Source organism: Antedon mediterranea, chromosome 8 (assembly GCF_964355755.1).
Source record: "Antedon mediterranea chromosome 8, ecAntMedi1.1, whole genome shotgun sequence".
NCBI classification, from domain to species: Eukaryota; Metazoa; Echinodermata; class Crinoidea; order Comatulida; family Antedonidae; genus Antedon; species Antedon mediterranea.
The window spans coordinates 16,536,899-16,554,097 of NC_092677.1; the positions used below are offsets into that span (position 1 = coordinate 16,536,899).

The window sequence follows — 17,199 nt, forward strand, 5'->3', positions numbered from 1 at the left end:
ACTCAGTGAACCATTTAACCGGCCGGCGGGAAGGAAATTCAATTTCAAAGTTAGCTCCGTTAAACGTACTGAAATTCATCATTTAAGTATAATTTAGAAAAGGTAAGCTATAAGTTAACATCCAAATTCATTCTAGTTCGTATTTGTACAATTTATTTTTTTCCAACGGTCTTGTGTTTGCAAAAAAATGTCTTTGCATATTTGATAACTTGTTTTGAACAATTGAGCGCGCCCGCGAAAGAGGACGGTAAACAAAGGTTGTAATTTTATCAACTAAGCTCTTAATTTTGAAATTTTTTTACTACAAATCACATAACAGATAATATTTAAACTACATTCAGTTATTAATTTTAAAAATTGAAGTATATTTATTGTGAAAATAATGGTGTTTATGTGAGGGTTTTCGCGGCAAAAACGCCATCCTACGGCTGGCCTGGCAGCTGATGCGCAGACACAGCTGCGTTGTATAGCTGGCTTATTGGCGCTGGCGGGATCTGTTAAGGCAGCATCGATTGTTAGAAAGTTCTTCAATAAATGTAAGTTTCTTCACTTATCGGCTATAATTTGTTATAAAACTAAGGGAATTGATAAATAAGGTTATAATCTATATATTTAAGTAAGATTTGTGCTGTGTTATATATTTTTAAGTTGAAAATAAATCGATCAAAGATAGGTCGTTCTGTGCAAGCTGTCGAAGAAGGCGGCTAAGCCTGACAAAACCTGAATCTTATTGTACCGGTATCCCAGCTTCCTATCCAACTCTTTGTCTCAAAATACTTCCTGTAGAAAAAATTCTAAATATTTTAAGATTTTTATATATTTATTCAATTTTTCATGATAACGTTGTTAATAATTATATCTTTATTTTTAATCCAGATATTGTATTTCAGGTAGGTAGCCTAGCTACAGTACGATTACCCCTACAGTACAGTACACTCAGCAGTACAGTGAGTGTTCTTGTTCCCCCCAAAAATAAATTGTATTTGTTGCTATACTAGGCCTACTCTGAATATTGAATGTCTCTGAATTAATAAAAATAAAATTTTAATTATTAATCTGTTTTACTAACTACAAAACTATGTGAAAAAAGTCTTTGTATGACCGAAATATTGCATATATTTCTACTGGATTTTGCATTACGTTTACATCATTTCAATCTGTCAAAAAGACCGTGTTTCCACAACCAAAACAAATTTAATTTTTTTTAACAAGTCAGATAATTAATAACAAAATAAAGTGCGCATGATCAAATTTTACCGAAAAACCAATGAGTCCAAACGTAACGATTTGTCCTTCAGGTCAAAGGTTGAAAATTGCATTTATGTGATAATTATCTGATTTGAATGAGACAATTATTGGTTAATTTTTAACGAGTGCAATTAAGCCCGGTTTCCACACAGAAAATTCATCGGTTAATTACTGGTTGATTTTTGGCTGGGGAAACACGGCCAAAACCGAGTCTTTTAACTGCACCCATATGACCAGTAACATTTAAACAGATCAGAATTGAAAGTCCAAATAAGTAGATTTTAAAATAAACATAAGTTTAATTTAATAAAAGAATATTTTTTTTGACTTGAGGTGTACCACCACAGTCTTTGTAACTCTTTCATTGCCATTGTTTTTCCATGCTTTTGTTATCTGCACCATCAATGATAATAATAAAGGGTGTAATTGTTTTAAAATGCTACAGCTTTTATCACCTTGTGTGTTAGTCATTCATCAGCGAACACACTGGTAGGCATGCATGTTGGTTCCTCGTAAAATAATAGTTTTTTTTCATGATGGTTACACTAATAATCATTTGTTTTTCAATTTTGCATGGCATAAAATGTTTGAAAATAAATACGATTAAATAAATTAATTAAATAACTCGGTTTATAGAAGTCAATTTATTCAATACTAACACATTTTTCTATTTATTTTTTAGGTTATTATAATCTATTGTTTACTAAAGATAATGTCAAGAAGAAGGTATGCTATAGTTGTATTATTATTTTGTACACGTACATTCAGTATTTGGAAAGTGTGCATGAAAAAAATAGGAAACCCAAAAAGGTTGAAAACTTAAAAATTTACCTTAAAAAAAATGGCCTAAAAAGTACCCATTAAAGAAAATAACATCTTGGTATACAACTTTATAACTTCCCCTATCTCTCCCTCCCCTATTCCTTTCTCATACAGTATCTGTGAAACCAGTATATGTAATTGATAAGTAAATTTCTAGGCTCATTTTTATTTTAGTGGAAGATTGCAAGCAAAGCAGAGGGTAGTGCAAGCTCCCTGTACCATCACAGAAGAAGACTTTAAGATCTGCACTAGAAAGCGCAAGGCTAAAGACATGATTGGAGAGGTGAGATATACTAATAATTAGTTGGTATGCCTTATTACTTGAAGTCTGTTTTTTGCTTAGACTAGCCAAATCTAAATTTATACCACCCAAATGTTTTATAAGATTTAGTGTCAGCTTAGGACCAGGACCAGTCAGCTTGGTGTATTCTTGTGCGCTCATCCCATGAAACCGCTTTACAAATTTCTAATGCTGACCTTATCCAACACCCACAAAATTACTTTATTTGATTGTTAGGCAAATTTTATTCACAAGTTTAATGATTTAATTTTGTTTTAAGGCGGATATCAGAAGTATGGAAATTCAGAAGAGAAGACAGCAATTTCAAATACAGGTATAAATAATATTTTGTTTGTAATATCAACTTCCATAATTTACTTATTGTTCAAGCACTAACCTGCCCTTTGACATCGGGTTACAAAACGGTCAATCACCAGATCATACTACAGGTAGAACACCTATTAAAAGCTTGGTTCCAACTAGGTCGAAATGCAAATATGCTAGCGCAATTCAAATAAATTGACCAATCACTTTGGCTTATCTGAACTGCATTTGCATTGCGGTTACATTGGCGCATTGCGTCCAAGTGGGAATTAAGCTTTAGGGAATACCTACAAAACCCAACAAAGTGTACCTTAATAGGGGTTTTCCTTAAATAGGAGTTTGTAATTATGTTGCACCTTGTTTTATTCGCTTCAAAAGAGGGTTCATACTGTAGTGTACTGTATATTAATCATTTAATTAATTTTTCATTAGACTTGCTGGATCCCAATCTCCGAGACAACTGGTGTACCAACTAGTACAATCATCCCTGCGCAGTTTAACCCTAACCCACCTACAACACCGGAGTTTTGTGAGAAGAGCTCGATATTTCGTTTCAAGAACCTCTTCCCGACCCCATCTACGCTTAGGTCATCACCATTACCAACGTTAAACTGGGCGGATCATCAAGATGTGTGGCGGTTCATGCTCGAGCAGGAAAACTCATACATGAATAAATGCGACGGGAACTACCTACATAAACACCCTAATCTAGAAACTCGTATGCGAGCTATATTATTAGATTGGTTAATAGAGGTATGACCATCGTTTGTCTGAATATTATTGAAATTATTAGAAATACAACTTCTCATTTTAAACAATTGCATAATATTTTTGTTGGATTTTAAATTATTACATTTCGAATTAATCATGTTCAACATCAAGCCATCTGAAGTCAGGGAGGCATGCAATCAAGGGGATCCTAAATTTTGAAATTTGCTGTGCAAAAGATAGTACATTAGGTTAAGTTCTAGGCCCCACTATTTCAAAACAAAAGACACACATTTGGCACTGGGATATTTAGGCCTTACTATAACTTAGCCTATAGAGGCATTTGTTAGTCATTGTATGCTGAACTATGGCAAACATGTACCCAAAATACAGTACCTCCACACATTTATTCCTGTTATTATTTTCCTATATTCATCTATAGGTTAGTGAAGTTTACAAATTACACAGGGAAACCTATTACCTAGCTATGGACTTTATTGATAGGTTTTTATCGGTTAAGACTAATATTCCAAAGAATAAACTGCAACTTATAGGAATCACAGCATTATTTGTTGCTGCCAAATTAGAGGTAAGATTTTCAATTTATATAGTCTTTACACACACTCGTTATCGAGCAGTCAAGCTTGAAAAACATCCAGATATGTTTTAGCTGGCTTTGCTTAAAAATATAACCTTCCATCTTTCACCTAATAAATTTATTTACCACATTGCACATTCATTATTTGTATACCATTACACCATACACTCTCTCAAGAATCAGCTAACATTCTTCAGTAAATGAACGTGTGTGAACTGATATTATGTTTCTATTATTGCAGGAAATCTATCCACCAAAACTTACAGAATTTGCGTATGTAACTGATGGTGCTTGTACAGATTCTGAAATACTAGACCAAGAACTTGTAATGTTAAAGGTAAAGGGCTTGCATACTATTCTCTAACAGGTTTCTCCAATTAAAGACAGTTGTTCAGACCATGTGGGTCTGTTCTCTACATTCAGTATATTGTTCTGTACTACTATTTTTTTGCCCCATTAAAAACCCAGATCCAGTTCCTTACATTATATCTCATTTAATAACAGATGTAGGTAAAGACAATAAAGGCTCCTTCACGCTCTGCTATTTACCCTTGTTGGTTCCTACCCACCAAAGTTAGTGATGACCCACCCATGAAACCAACTTACCCTGCTAGTAACTAAGCCCCAACAGGGCCTAAAGAGAGCTTGGTAAGGGCCTAGGATCTACGTCTTTTGAATCCCACAAAATATTTCAAAGAATGAAGTAAGGAAGCCTGTCCCCACATGTGCACAATGAATTAGCATGGAGGAAAAATAGGCTTTCAGCTAAACTAGACAAATAATGATGTATTTTTTATCATATAATTTGTATCTTCATTACAGGCCTTAAACTGGGAGTTAACTCCAGTTACAGCCAATGCCTGGCTGAACACTTATCTTCAATTGTGCAATGTAGATGAAATTATTCAAAATAATTCCAACTTTGTCTTCCCAAATTACTCACAAGCAGCATTTGTAGAAATAGCCCAAGTAAGTATTGTTTTCATTGTGTTCTGTTCTGTACACCTCATTACAATAATACATTGATTTTTTGTTTGTGTTTTGTAGGAGTATAGTAAGTAACTGTTGTCATGTACCTTTACATGTGTTATTTGTTGTTGTTTGGTTTTATGGTTATATTTGACCGCACCATAGTTTTTGCATGTCAAATTGAACCAAAATAAACCACATCAAACCCCAATGAACCAGAGTCAGAGTGTAATTCATTTTTGATTTTGTGAATGCCACTGTTTTAAAGTTGTTCAAATAAACAGAGCATGGGCATGTGTATGCATTTCTGAAATAAGAAAGTTTTTTGTAGTCATATAAGCTATGGAGGTTTTTTATACCTCCATGCATAAGCTATCACAATATTATTTTATGACTGCAATGCGTTACAGTTTTCACAGAAGTTACTGTATCCTTATTGTTTTGAAGGGCACACTCTGATGTATTTTCTATTCTTTTATTATTAGTAATAGTTGTTCATATTCTTGTATTGTATTTAATATGAGAAAAACACATGTATTAGCGTTGTGTTTCACATATTATATTAAATATTTTCCAGCAATTATTGTTTTATCTTTCATTTTTCATTTATCTTTATATAGTTAATTGATTTATGTACCTTGGATATTAGTTCACTGCAATTTCATAATAGTACAATAGCAGCTTCAGCATTCTATCATCTGTCTTCCGAGCAGCTTACCTACCAAGTCACAAGTAAGCCATAATTCTTGGGCCTAGCCTAACGTTATTTCAATGCCTTCCTTCCATATTCGTTAATTCTCATCTACAGGTTGCATCCACCCCACAAAACCACTACTGCAGTAAGTAGGATCATGTTAATCCCAAATGATGGTTATTAGTCTTGTGTGTAATTCCTTATCTTCCAGCCAGTACAGAATTATTTATTAATGATTAGTGAATTTCTAGATAAATTGATTAGGCATTTCCTTTGCAAAACACAAAAGGACTCACAATGTTCACCCTGTAATCAATATTATCACTGATCTTTAAACCACAGACTTCCTTCGCATTTTAAATGTTGCCTAATCTGATAATCTTTTGTAGGTCTTCAGTGGGACGACATAGCTACGTGCGTGCAATGGATGACAAGCTTTGCAATGACAATACGTGAAGCTGGCCAAGCAAAATTAAAAATGTTCCCGAACATCACAAACGATGATTCGCACAACATTCAAACTCATGTTAATGATTTAGCTTTGCTGGTAAGTTTACTTGTGTAGATAAAGATACACAGAAACATTATTTACCAACAAAGTATTCTACCTCAGAAATACTTTATATTTAGACATTAATCATTTTATTTTAAAAAAAATATATTTATACAGGATAAAAAAAAATACTGTATGATGCATAGCTATTGCACTTGTTTACATATGGTCTTGTTTTCTGAAAACTAAAACAGTAAAAATCGCTATACTAACAAAAAATAAAAATATTTACAATGTTACTATTTAAAATATATACAAGAACATATTCATATTAATCAACACCATCTAACAATTTCCACAAAACAATATTAAGTAAAGAAAAAGGTGTGTTATAGTAACACACTTAAAGGGAAAATAAAATTGACCTTGCTTTGTTTATTAACAATGTTAGTTTCCACTTTCTAAAGCTTTAGTACATGTTGGCAACAAATACCCTCACTAACAAATTGTTGATGCAATGATGTCTTTGTTGTGTAATCTTCACACCCTATTGTTATTGTCTCACTATTATAATCCATAGACCCTTCAAAGTAAAAAACATGTCCTTGTTGCTTAATCCAGCAATTGATTTTTCCATGTATGTGTTGAGGGTACCTAATTTGTTGATGGTGTAGGTGTGCTGGGTGTTAGGTGGGTGGAACCAACCATTACCGTTTATTTCATCCAGGTTATTTTGAGATCTTCCAGCCATCTTAATTTGGCATAGCGTCCCACCAAAAACTAAAAAATAATTAATTTTAATATTAGCTATTTTTTGTCCAAAAAAGTGGTCATATTCAGTAAAAAAAATTCTATTGAAATTGCATGTTAAAATTAAGCATGTAAGGTCAGAATAGCTATTATTATTGTGAGGGCGTGTGGCGCAGTGTGTTGGACGTTGGACTACTGATCGCGAGACCGAGGTTCGAATCCAACTCTCGCCGCATTGCTTGTATCTGTAGGCAAGATACTTTACTTACGTTTGCCTCTCTCCACCCAGGTGTATGAATGGGTACCCGGTTAGATCAAGACACAACTTTGCGCTGATTACATGTTTGATCCAAAAAAAATGACTGGGGTAATAATGTTCAGCGCTTAGAGGTTTCCTTACATTAGGCGCTATATAAATCCAGGATATTATTATTATTATTATTAGTAAACATAAATCCTGGTTGCTTTATAGTTATACTGTTTTCTAATGTATTCCATATTTGAAAAAAAAAAGCATCATTTCATCCATATTACATATTTTAAATGAATTTCAAATTTGCCTCAATACATTAGTGTCGGCTATAAATACATCTCAAGCTGTTTGTGTTGCTGAAATACCAATCTACACAACAAAAGCATATCATACAAATGAATGTTTATGAGTAATAAAATGGAACGAATAATTTTATGATCTGAAAGATGAAAATATAAACAATTTTCATCTTTCTCATTAATAAATATAAAACATTTGTTTCATTGTCACACCTAAATTAATGGAAGGCTAAGGCCTAAGCCATTCATAAGGCAGGGCTCCAATTTTGGACGCAGAATAAATTAATTATAGACGCATGAAACTACAGGTTCCTTGTGTGTGATCAGTAAACAACAGCCTAGCATTTTTTCGCTCATACACTTACTGTGTAAAAAAAATGAAATCCCAAAACGAAATTGCAGTACTCTTTGGTATATAACAAACTTTCAAAAGTGCTACAGTACATATATTTAAAAAAAAAAAATGAATAAACATATCATTGCAGGATGTTGTACACAACTATATCCTTGTATATTTTCTTGTCCTGCCTAACAAAAACAGAAATCATTTTTTTCCAATATCTTTTGTTTTGTAGGATAAAGCCCAAGATGTAGCGAAAGATACACATAACTTATTGAACAACAATAGTCCAGTATTCATGCAAGGCATCCTAACACCACCACAAAGTAGTAAGAAAAGGCACGAGCAGTGTTTATGATGATGATGGATTGATGCGCTCATGCATGAAGTTTAGTCTTTGTAGATGTGACAAGATTCAGTTTTTGTTCTTTATTTTGTAAATTGTGATTGTAGGATTTGAAGTCACTATAACATAATGACATGTCATACAGTACTATATATGACAATGTCCAAATGCGAGATTACAAGCATGCGTTGCTCACATGATTCAGAGTTGCAATATTTGCCACACGATAGAATAGATAAAAGATAAAGCAATTTTGTGTATTCGAATCATACCTGATGAAAATCAAAGAAAAGCTGTACAACTTGGATGTGAACAGTACTTGAGGATGAAAATCAAAGCAACAGCTTGGACGTGAGCCGTGCTTAGATTGAAATCAACGGGAAAAAGCTTTACAACTTAGATGTGAATCGTGCTTGGATGGAAATCAAAGCAACAGCTGTACAGCTGGAACGTGAACCATACTTGAAGATGGAAATCAAAGCAACAGCTGTACAGGTTGGACATGAACCATATTTGAGGATGGAAATCAAAGTAGAAGTTGCAGAGCTTGGATGTGAACCGTGCTTGAGGATGTAAATACAAGATACCATGAATTACATTGCAATTTTCTGACTACCAACAGATGTATAGTTCAAAGATAGACTTTGGCATCTCTAATTGACTCAACCTTGTCGGTAGATGATGATGATTTTGCATTTCCAGGCATATCTTCATTGAGATCAGTACAACTGATGACAATTTGGTCACAAGGAATGACAATTTGGTCACAAGCAATGACAATTTGGTTGCAAGCAATGACAATTTGGTCGCAAGCAATGACAATGGCTACAAATATTGACAATATGATAAAGTAAAGTAATGAGAATTTGGTTACAGACAATGACAATTTTGATTGATAAAAATGCACTAAACATCAAGCAGTACTGTGGGTATTTTGTAAAACTTCAAATTCCAAGAAAGTGCGGTGAACTGGCAAACAGATGACTAGCATGTGTCAATTCCTAAGATTCGTAAATAGCAACTCGATCAGTCCGTCCCAGATGAAACAATCAGTGGACATGCTATTTTATGTACCTAGATGTATACATTCTTTTAGTGGTATTTGTTTATATATTGTATTAGTGAAAGTAACCGTCTGCCACTTGTATTTTTCTTTAGAAAATTATTTAATTGTATTAATATATAAATATTTCTTATTATATACATGTACAGTAAAAAATAAACTAAACGGGTTATGTTTTATTTAAAATGTTGTATTTAAATTGAACTATTTTTGCAGTGTAGATAACCTTAGATCCATATCATTTCTGCCAAATATTTTTGTTTGGTTAATTCCCAACTGGGTGGTAGTAATTTGTACAAAAAATGTATGTTTAGCAATTTAAAGTGTTACCATAAAATATGTAAATAAACTTATTATTAAATGCTAACTATCATTTGAATGCTAAATTATGCAAATTGTTTAAAAATATGCAAATTGTTTACAAATATGCAAATTGTTTTAAAATATGCAAATTATTTTGATATGGTTTGAATAAAACCATGTGGTATGGTTCAGTACTACATTTTATGAATATGACATTTGTTTTAGCAAATTTTTAAAATGTCTTATACCACTCAGTTTACAATTAAATTAATTTTTTATTAAATGTAATTTTAGCTTTCATCAAATTCATAACATTAAATATTCTGACGTTGTGTTCTTATAATTTGTAAGAGATATGTAATTCTTTCTGCTAATGGTAACATCTTAAATATGAATGCTTTTGTGTGTTTAACTATTTATTAATATTCAGAATTAATTGTACTTAACATAAAAGGTGCTGAATGGTGATTAATTTTGCATTCATAAGCATTATATTAACGTACAGTAGTAACATTCAGTTAATTATACAGTAAAGTCATTTCCATAATATTGTGTTTTATAGTTCAATGAAATACAAAACACAACATTGTTTTATATGTAACCTCATTTTTTAATTGAAGTGATTTTTATACTGTATTTTTTTAAATTTAGAAAATATTTTTTAATGTAGTATTAAAAAAGGGGAACAATCAAATTTTAACTATTTAATAGTTTATTTTTTACAAAATTGTCTTTGAATGAATTTTGATGTACTGAGTGTGTGATTTTTTAAGTAAGTGGTAACCAGCCCCGGCAGTTGAGAATTTGTCAATAAAGTTTTTACGAAATAAAGTATGTTTTCTTTGCGTTTTTCTTTCTGACATAATATTTATACATTTTAATTTATTTCCTAGTGTCTTATAGCACATTCTATTAATGTATTAGTGGTATAGTGTAATAACACTACAGCAGAACTCCTATTAAAGAAGACATCTTCTTAATGTCTCTCATTGTTGTGCTATGTCAACATAATGTCAATGACGGCGAAATGTCCCCAATAATGGGGATAGCTTTGCAAACAAGTAACAACAGAGATCATTTTGATCTCGACTAAAAGTACCACAGACAATATTGTAACTCAATCTGTTCAATTACACAAGTATAGCTCTGTCTGCACATCACATTTTTGATAGTGAAGACAGATCTAAACATACATTTGAATGGCATGGAAACAGAACAGTGATATACTGCTGATGGTGAGGAAATCTGTGAATGAGGTAAAGCTGCCCCAACTGTCAATCGATCTGGAATCTTCTGCTTGCTAGGCAGACATTTCATCTTGTAGTTCAGGATTATTGTGAGATTCGAGCCTTACAAATGGTGAATCAGTGGCCATCCACTTGCCAATATCGATGTTATTTGTTTGCATCCCAGTGGTGCAAAAGTTGAATATGTTTAATAACTTGGAAGAGTTTAACAAACAATTTACAGTATTTGTTATACGGGGGCGTTTATTCAAATAAATACAGTATCTATATATCTCTGAACTAGGATACTGTAGTGTTCCACTGTTTGGTGTTTTAGTGATATAATGTGAAATGGGTAATGACTTATTATGAGCAGTAGTTGTTAGTATTGTACATTTTTTAATGAAATAGTTGTTGAAAAATAACAAGCAGAAACATATACGATATAAAATATTTATTTAATCATGTCATGATTTGTTGTTACAAAAATAACATAATAATATTGTTTTGAAAAGGACTGTTTAATAATTGTATTTCTTGTCTGGGGTTTCGTCAGTACATATAAGCAATCAAAGACATGCTCATATCAAGGAGAACTTGACTGAACACCACCGCATGAAACTTAGTTCCTGTCTACACCATTTGCTGTGATCACCACAATTATTCTGTCCTCACCCTCTGATTTATGTGTGATACATGGTATGATTTTTACTGCACTCTCATTGCTAGCTGACTGATGCTATCGCTTCCCTTGGCGTGCTGCTTTAAATTTGGAAACCCTCTTCTGAGGTTGATCAGTCGAGTCTTGTGCCGTCATATTTTTAGTTTCTGGTTTTCGTTCAACTACAGATCCGGTAAAAACCTATATAGATGGGAATATATTTACTGTATTACAATTGAAATACCTTAAAGATGTATTGTCCCCCAAAATCATGAAAAATAAAGATTTTTAAAATCGGACTTTGAATAGGTCATTTTGCAGTTTTAATGAAGTTGTTCACTTCCATAAGAAAAAAAACGGGGGAAAAAATTATTTCACCTATAAAAATACAAAATAAACAGTTAAATTACCCAAAAACTCGTTGTCTTCCAGACAATTTGACCATTTTTTGCTTGAAATTACATTTTTCTCAGGTAAATAAATTTTTTTCAGACCCAATTTTTTGTGAGAGTGAATAACTATTATGTGACATTAAAATAACATATTCAACAAAAAAATTAAATCTTGAATAGAACCACAATGTAAACATTTTTGACAATAACACTACCGATTATAAAAGAAACAATAAAAAGAGAGCACAATAAAAAGAGAGCGTTATTAAAAGCAATTTACCGAAGTTGGAGCTGGCTTTGGTTGTCTTGGAGGAGACTCTTTTACATCCTCTTTAGTCTCCAGTTTTCCATAACTGCTCTGTTTCTTTAAGATTGACTTCACTGCACCAGAAGACTTTCCTTTATCTGGAGAGGACTGGACAAGCTTGTAAATATCTCGTGGTGACTGTATCATTTCCGATTCAGATGTTTCTGGAATCTGAAATTTTAATTTTCTGTCTTAATTATCACACATTTAGGGTTTACATATTATTTTTTTCTCTTTTTCTGAAAATGCTTTTTTCCGGGATGTTTTAGTGTTTCTTGAATTTATTATTTTACACCGTATCATACTATATGACACAAACTAGACAGAAATCGTGCGGATCAAAGTGACGAGTTCATATCTAGTAACATTTTTAATGTTTGCATGTTTATGTCTTGTCATATTGTATTTTTGTGAGGGTCTATAATGATCAGCTTCGGCTGATGGACCACCCTCATAAAAAAAAACGTACCTCTGTTTTAGATGAACTGCTGTGTTGAAATGTAATCTTGTTTACTGAATTGTCAGACTTATCTTTCCACTGAACAGATTTATTTTTGGTTCCATAAGCAGGATTGTCACTCTCCTCATCTTCATCATCTGAATCAGAATCATCGTCATCCATCTCATTTTCATCAAAATCAGACATCCTAAAACAGGTAAAACATTTATATTGTGTATTGTCAATGCAGTCTACAGGGATTGTGTGGAACAAAACACCAATACAACTCCTACTCATCACATATTATAGGATGTACTTGGTCTGAACTAGACTTGCCACTGTCTGTCTGTCTGTCTGTAGATATTGTCTTTTTTATGTTAGTACACCAGTCTGTGTTTCTGATGAAAAGCCATGTGTGCCAAAATATTTATCCTTTTCCCAGACGAAATACAGTGTAGAATCTATAAACCAAGTTTGAAATTACAGGTATGGTTATAATTATTTTATAACTCCCTGGTTTTACAATAGTCAGGTATCCTTCAATTTGTAATAAAATGATATTGACTAACATTGCCAGTTCATCAAATTCCTCTTCTTGTTTCTCTAAGGCATCAAGTCTGGCCAACAAGGCTGCTTCCATCTCCTCCATTCTCTTCTGTTTTCTTGTTTTCTCTTCTTCATCTGAATTTTGTTCCTTGCCTTTATTTGGTTTTTCTGTAAGACAGATTTAATCAGTTGCATTTACATTGACTGTTTTTTAACACAGTAAAAAACACACAATTTTAGGTGGATAAAAAAGAAGAATCAGTTCTCGATCATTGGATCATGTTCCTGATATTAAAGTCATTCTTCCAGGTCCATATTGAAAAAAACATCCTGAAAATGTATTACTTAGGCTCTATTTCTAAAGCCCTATCTCTGTCTGTCTGTGTTTATTCAAAGACTAGGTGTTGCATGGTCTTCAAACTTGGTGTGTAGGTGCAGCTCGGTATAAGAAAGAATGAGCTTGTGTTCGTCAGGTCGTCAAGGTGAAAGGTCAACTTTTAAATTTACAATCCAATCATTTTGCAGAAATTTAATGATTCTTACATTTTTTGATACCCTTCGGTTAACGTTTTTCATTGACGCTATTTTCCAGAAATAAGGTTCTCGACGCACGTAACTAAAGTTTTTCGTATTTTGATTGCGCATGCGAAGATTGATTTGTTTACAAAATGGGTGGAGCTTCCAAGTTGCATGTTGGGAAATAGTGCTAAAGTTAAGGTTTACATGCTCCTGTGAAAACTCCCAAATGTGTTTGATTTATTTACTCACCATCAGTTTTACTTGTTTCTGCTGGTGATTGTTGTTTTTCAGATTTTCTTCTTTCAGCTGTTAAATTAGGTTTTGTAGCAATTTGCTTTTTTTTTCTTTCCTCTGAAACATAAAATAATAATATTTACAAATATACATAACACAGTAAGTAAGTAAGTATAGTAAGTACAGTATCTTCCTTTTGTTTACTACAGTATAGTTTTAAATTTGCCAAAGTTCCCATCGAGCATCATGATCATTCCATATGGTTTACATTCATGGGTTTGTGAAGTTTAGAGATAACATGTTATAAGATGACAAATCCTAAGAACCTCTCCATTTGGCTTCTTTCTCTTCATCATACTCTTCCCTGATGTCCACAAGACCACTCATATTAGATGACTCGGCCTTAAAATCAGCTGTGAAGCCTAGTCTGGCTTCCAGTAACTCTTTCTGTTTCTGAAGGTCTTTTATCACCTTTTGAACATCTAGAAAAGAAAAGTAATATGTACAGTATGTATTTTTGTAATGTATTATTTTATCTCACTCAGAATCTTCTTTATGTTTGGATGATCTTAAGTCATGTGACCAAGGAAACACTTTGAAACAGTACTTGCAGAAGGCTTTAGTGAGTTCTAGCATTTAAGACTCTGGTCATAGAGCATTTTTCTGTAATTTAAAGTTTAACATAGATATTGTTTATCAGTAATTTAAAGTTTAACAAAAATATTGTGTATCAGTAATTTAAAGTTTAACAAAGATATTGTTTATCAGTACTTTAAAGGTTAACATAGATATTATTATTATTATTTATCAGTAATTTAAAGTTTAACAAAGATATTGTTTATCAGTAATTTAAAGGTTAACATAGATATTATTATTATTATTTATCAGTAATTTAAAGTTTAACAAAGATATTGTTTATCAGTAATTTAAAGTTTAACAAAGATATTATTTATCAGTAATTTAAAGTTTAACATAGATATTGTTTATCAGTAATTTAAAGTTTAACAAAGATATTATTTATCAGTAATTTAAAGTTTAACAAAGATATTGTTTATCAGTAATTTAAAGTTTAACAAAGATATTATTTATCAGTAATTTAAAGTTTAACAAAGATATTGTTTATCAGTAATTTAAAGTTTAACAAAGATATTATTTATCAGTAATTTAAAGTTTAACATAGATATTGTTTATCAGTAATTTAAAGTTTAATATACTGTAGATATTATTTATCAGTAATTTAAAGTTTAACGTAGATATTGTTTATCTGTAATCTAAAGTTTAACAGTTCACACTAAGGCTATGGCCACTAGCCATACTAATTGTAAGCTATCAACTGCCTTTTCACACGCAAATTCACTAGACAACCAAATTCACTGATGTTCAGGTAATTTTAGTGCAAGATCCTAATAAATTGTAGTTTCCAAAAAAGCTTGTATCCTCAGGCAAGGCAATTTATTTATGTTTGCCTCTCTCCACCCGAGTGTACAATGGTACTGTACCTAGAAAGGTCATGACACTGATTACTAGCTGCATTATGGGAGTATGTTTTCATTAGTATTTGATCCAAAAATGACCAGAGTAATAACACATACAGAGCTTAGAGGTTCCACAAAATTAGGCATTTTATAAATCGAAAATATTATTATTATTATAGAGCATCAGCAATATTTATGCTTTACGATCATCATCCTAATATACCACCTACGTTCAATCCTTCTCTGTGCTATTCCACAGGCCTGTGTTGCTGACCGCTCCACAAACCAGTTATCCCCAAGCAGAACTGTTATCTCATTTGTGTGTATCAATTGCCCAGGCATGAATGCCATAGGCCCAAATGGCACCTGTATACAAAAAACACAATACATATTTTCATATTATGAATATACAGCAGTAGTTCTTATCAGGAGGCAAGTGAGTTAATACTCATTTTGACTGGTTCCTCTCTTGGATGTGTTGATGTGTTTGTCAAATGATTGTTTGAAATTATTTATAATAGTGGTATTGTCTATAACATGTTGTGGTAGCGCGTTTAATTTGTCTATGATTCTTGTGTCAAAAAAGTGTCTCTTGTTCCGTGTTGTAATTGTGGCTATTTATGAATAATAGGCCTCATAATATAGATTTATAGAGCGTAGTGCACATACCACTCAAGAGTGCCCAAGGATGAACTTTATGAAAAAATATAATCTGTTCTGGGTCAGCTATAGTTATATAGATATTGATGAGAGCTGAAGATTATCGATAACTAAGTAACTTAAAGAAATTAGTTTGAGGAAGTTGAAAGCGTGTCAATGAAATGTCACAAGGTATTTATACCATTTGTGTCTGTATTTTTTTTTGGTTCAACAAAAAAGTAATAATTTTTCAGTTTATTAAATAAATTATATTATATATACATATACTTATGCAATTGTCAATTGAATGACGCACTATACAACCCACAAGAGAGGTTTGTCTGATGTGTGTCATACCTTATGTATACCATGACACATAATTAGTGATGGACTTTTACAGAACAATGACGCACCATTGACAGTCATTTTTTGGTGACGGTCCCTGCATAATCATTTATTTGTAAATGATGGGCCTCTCCCAGCAGGGGTCATATAGGGTCATATAGTGTGCCATACAATAACAACAAAAAGTGCATTATACCATAACTTGATGGGTCACTTTGTCTGGCAATGTTTTTAGACGTTCTTCTAAAGTTTCATAATCACTTTTGAATGATTCCCTGTAAAAAGTAGTAGAGAAGTAGGTTTTATGCATGATGAGGTAATTGTATTAATTAAGATAGCATGACACTCAACTCTAACGAATCGCCCTCCCCTCCCCAAGTAGGCTAGAGGGCCTAGACTACTATTACTACTTGGCATACCTAGCTAGGCCCTACTAGGTAGGCCAAGTAGTAATAGTAGTCAGGCCTACTAGGCTGGAGGCCCTACGGCTAGTAGTAGTACTATGATGCCTAGTAGGCTAGATAGAGAGGGCCAGGCCGGGGGCCACCAGCCAGGCTAGCTAGCTAGTCTAGGCCTAGTATAGGGCCAGGCCTAGCCCCCAGCCTACTTACTAGCCTAGCTGCTAGAAAATGGGCTATTGCTTGAATTTAATGGCTTTTTAATGGCTAGACTTAAGGCAAAAATAATCTAAACTGTATATAAAATACTCACCATTGTTGTAACTTGGAAAGTGTTTCTTGAAATGCCTTTATTTGCTCTTCTTCGAGCCTTGTTATCTTCGATGAATTCATCACACACTGGTTTCTATTCTTACAAAAATAACACACCGTGACCTATTGAAAAATAACGCTGCGTCCTATTGGTTTAAAGTTATTTGTTGTTAAAAAGTGACCAATGACAGATCAGATTATAGAAGTTCCGGAATC

General features: G+C 32.8%; 2 protein-coding genes across 3 annotated transcripts; one reads left to right on the plus strand and one right to left on the minus strand.

Annotated features, from left to right (window-relative positions):
* Positions 1–17: 17 nt before the first annotated feature.
* Positions 18–10,351, plus strand: LOC140056326 (G1/S-specific cyclin-E-like). Of its 2 annotated transcripts, none has more exons than XM_072101665.1 (11): positions 18–102; positions 1,931–1,974; positions 2,245–2,353; positions 2,631–2,684; positions 3,107–3,427; positions 3,825–3,971; positions 4,222–4,317; positions 4,803–4,949; positions 5,570–5,681; positions 6,033–6,190; positions 8,014–10,351. In XM_072101665.1, exons 2-11 carry the CDS (start codon positions 1,961–1,963, stop codon positions 8,134–8,136), a joined length of 1,281 nt encoding a protein of 426 aa, XP_071957766.1. In that variant the 5' UTR covers positions 18–102; positions 1,931–1,960; the 3' UTR covers positions 8,137–10,351. The 2 variants fall into 2 exon arrangements, with proteins under 2 accessions (XP_071957766.1, XP_071957768.1); XM_072101667.1 differs by lacking the exon at positions 18–102 and adding an exon at positions 511–536.
* Positions 10,352–11,174: 823 nt separating this feature from the next.
* On the minus strand, positions 11,175–17,100 carry LOC140056367 (uncharacterized). Its single transcript, XM_072101723.1, has 9 exons — positions 16,985–17,100; positions 16,470–16,548; positions 15,520–15,655; positions 14,141–14,296; positions 13,830–13,931; positions 13,085–13,229; positions 12,546–12,723; positions 12,050–12,247; positions 11,175–11,578 (listed from the first exon to the last, which is right to left on the minus strand). The coding sequence occupies exons 1-9, from the start codon at positions 17,062–17,064 to the stop codon at positions 11,456–11,458; spliced, it is 1,197 nt and encodes a 398-aa protein (XP_071957824.1). The 5' UTR covers positions 17,065–17,100; the 3' UTR covers positions 11,175–11,455.
* Between the last annotated feature and the right edge of the window lie 99 nt (positions 17,101–17,199).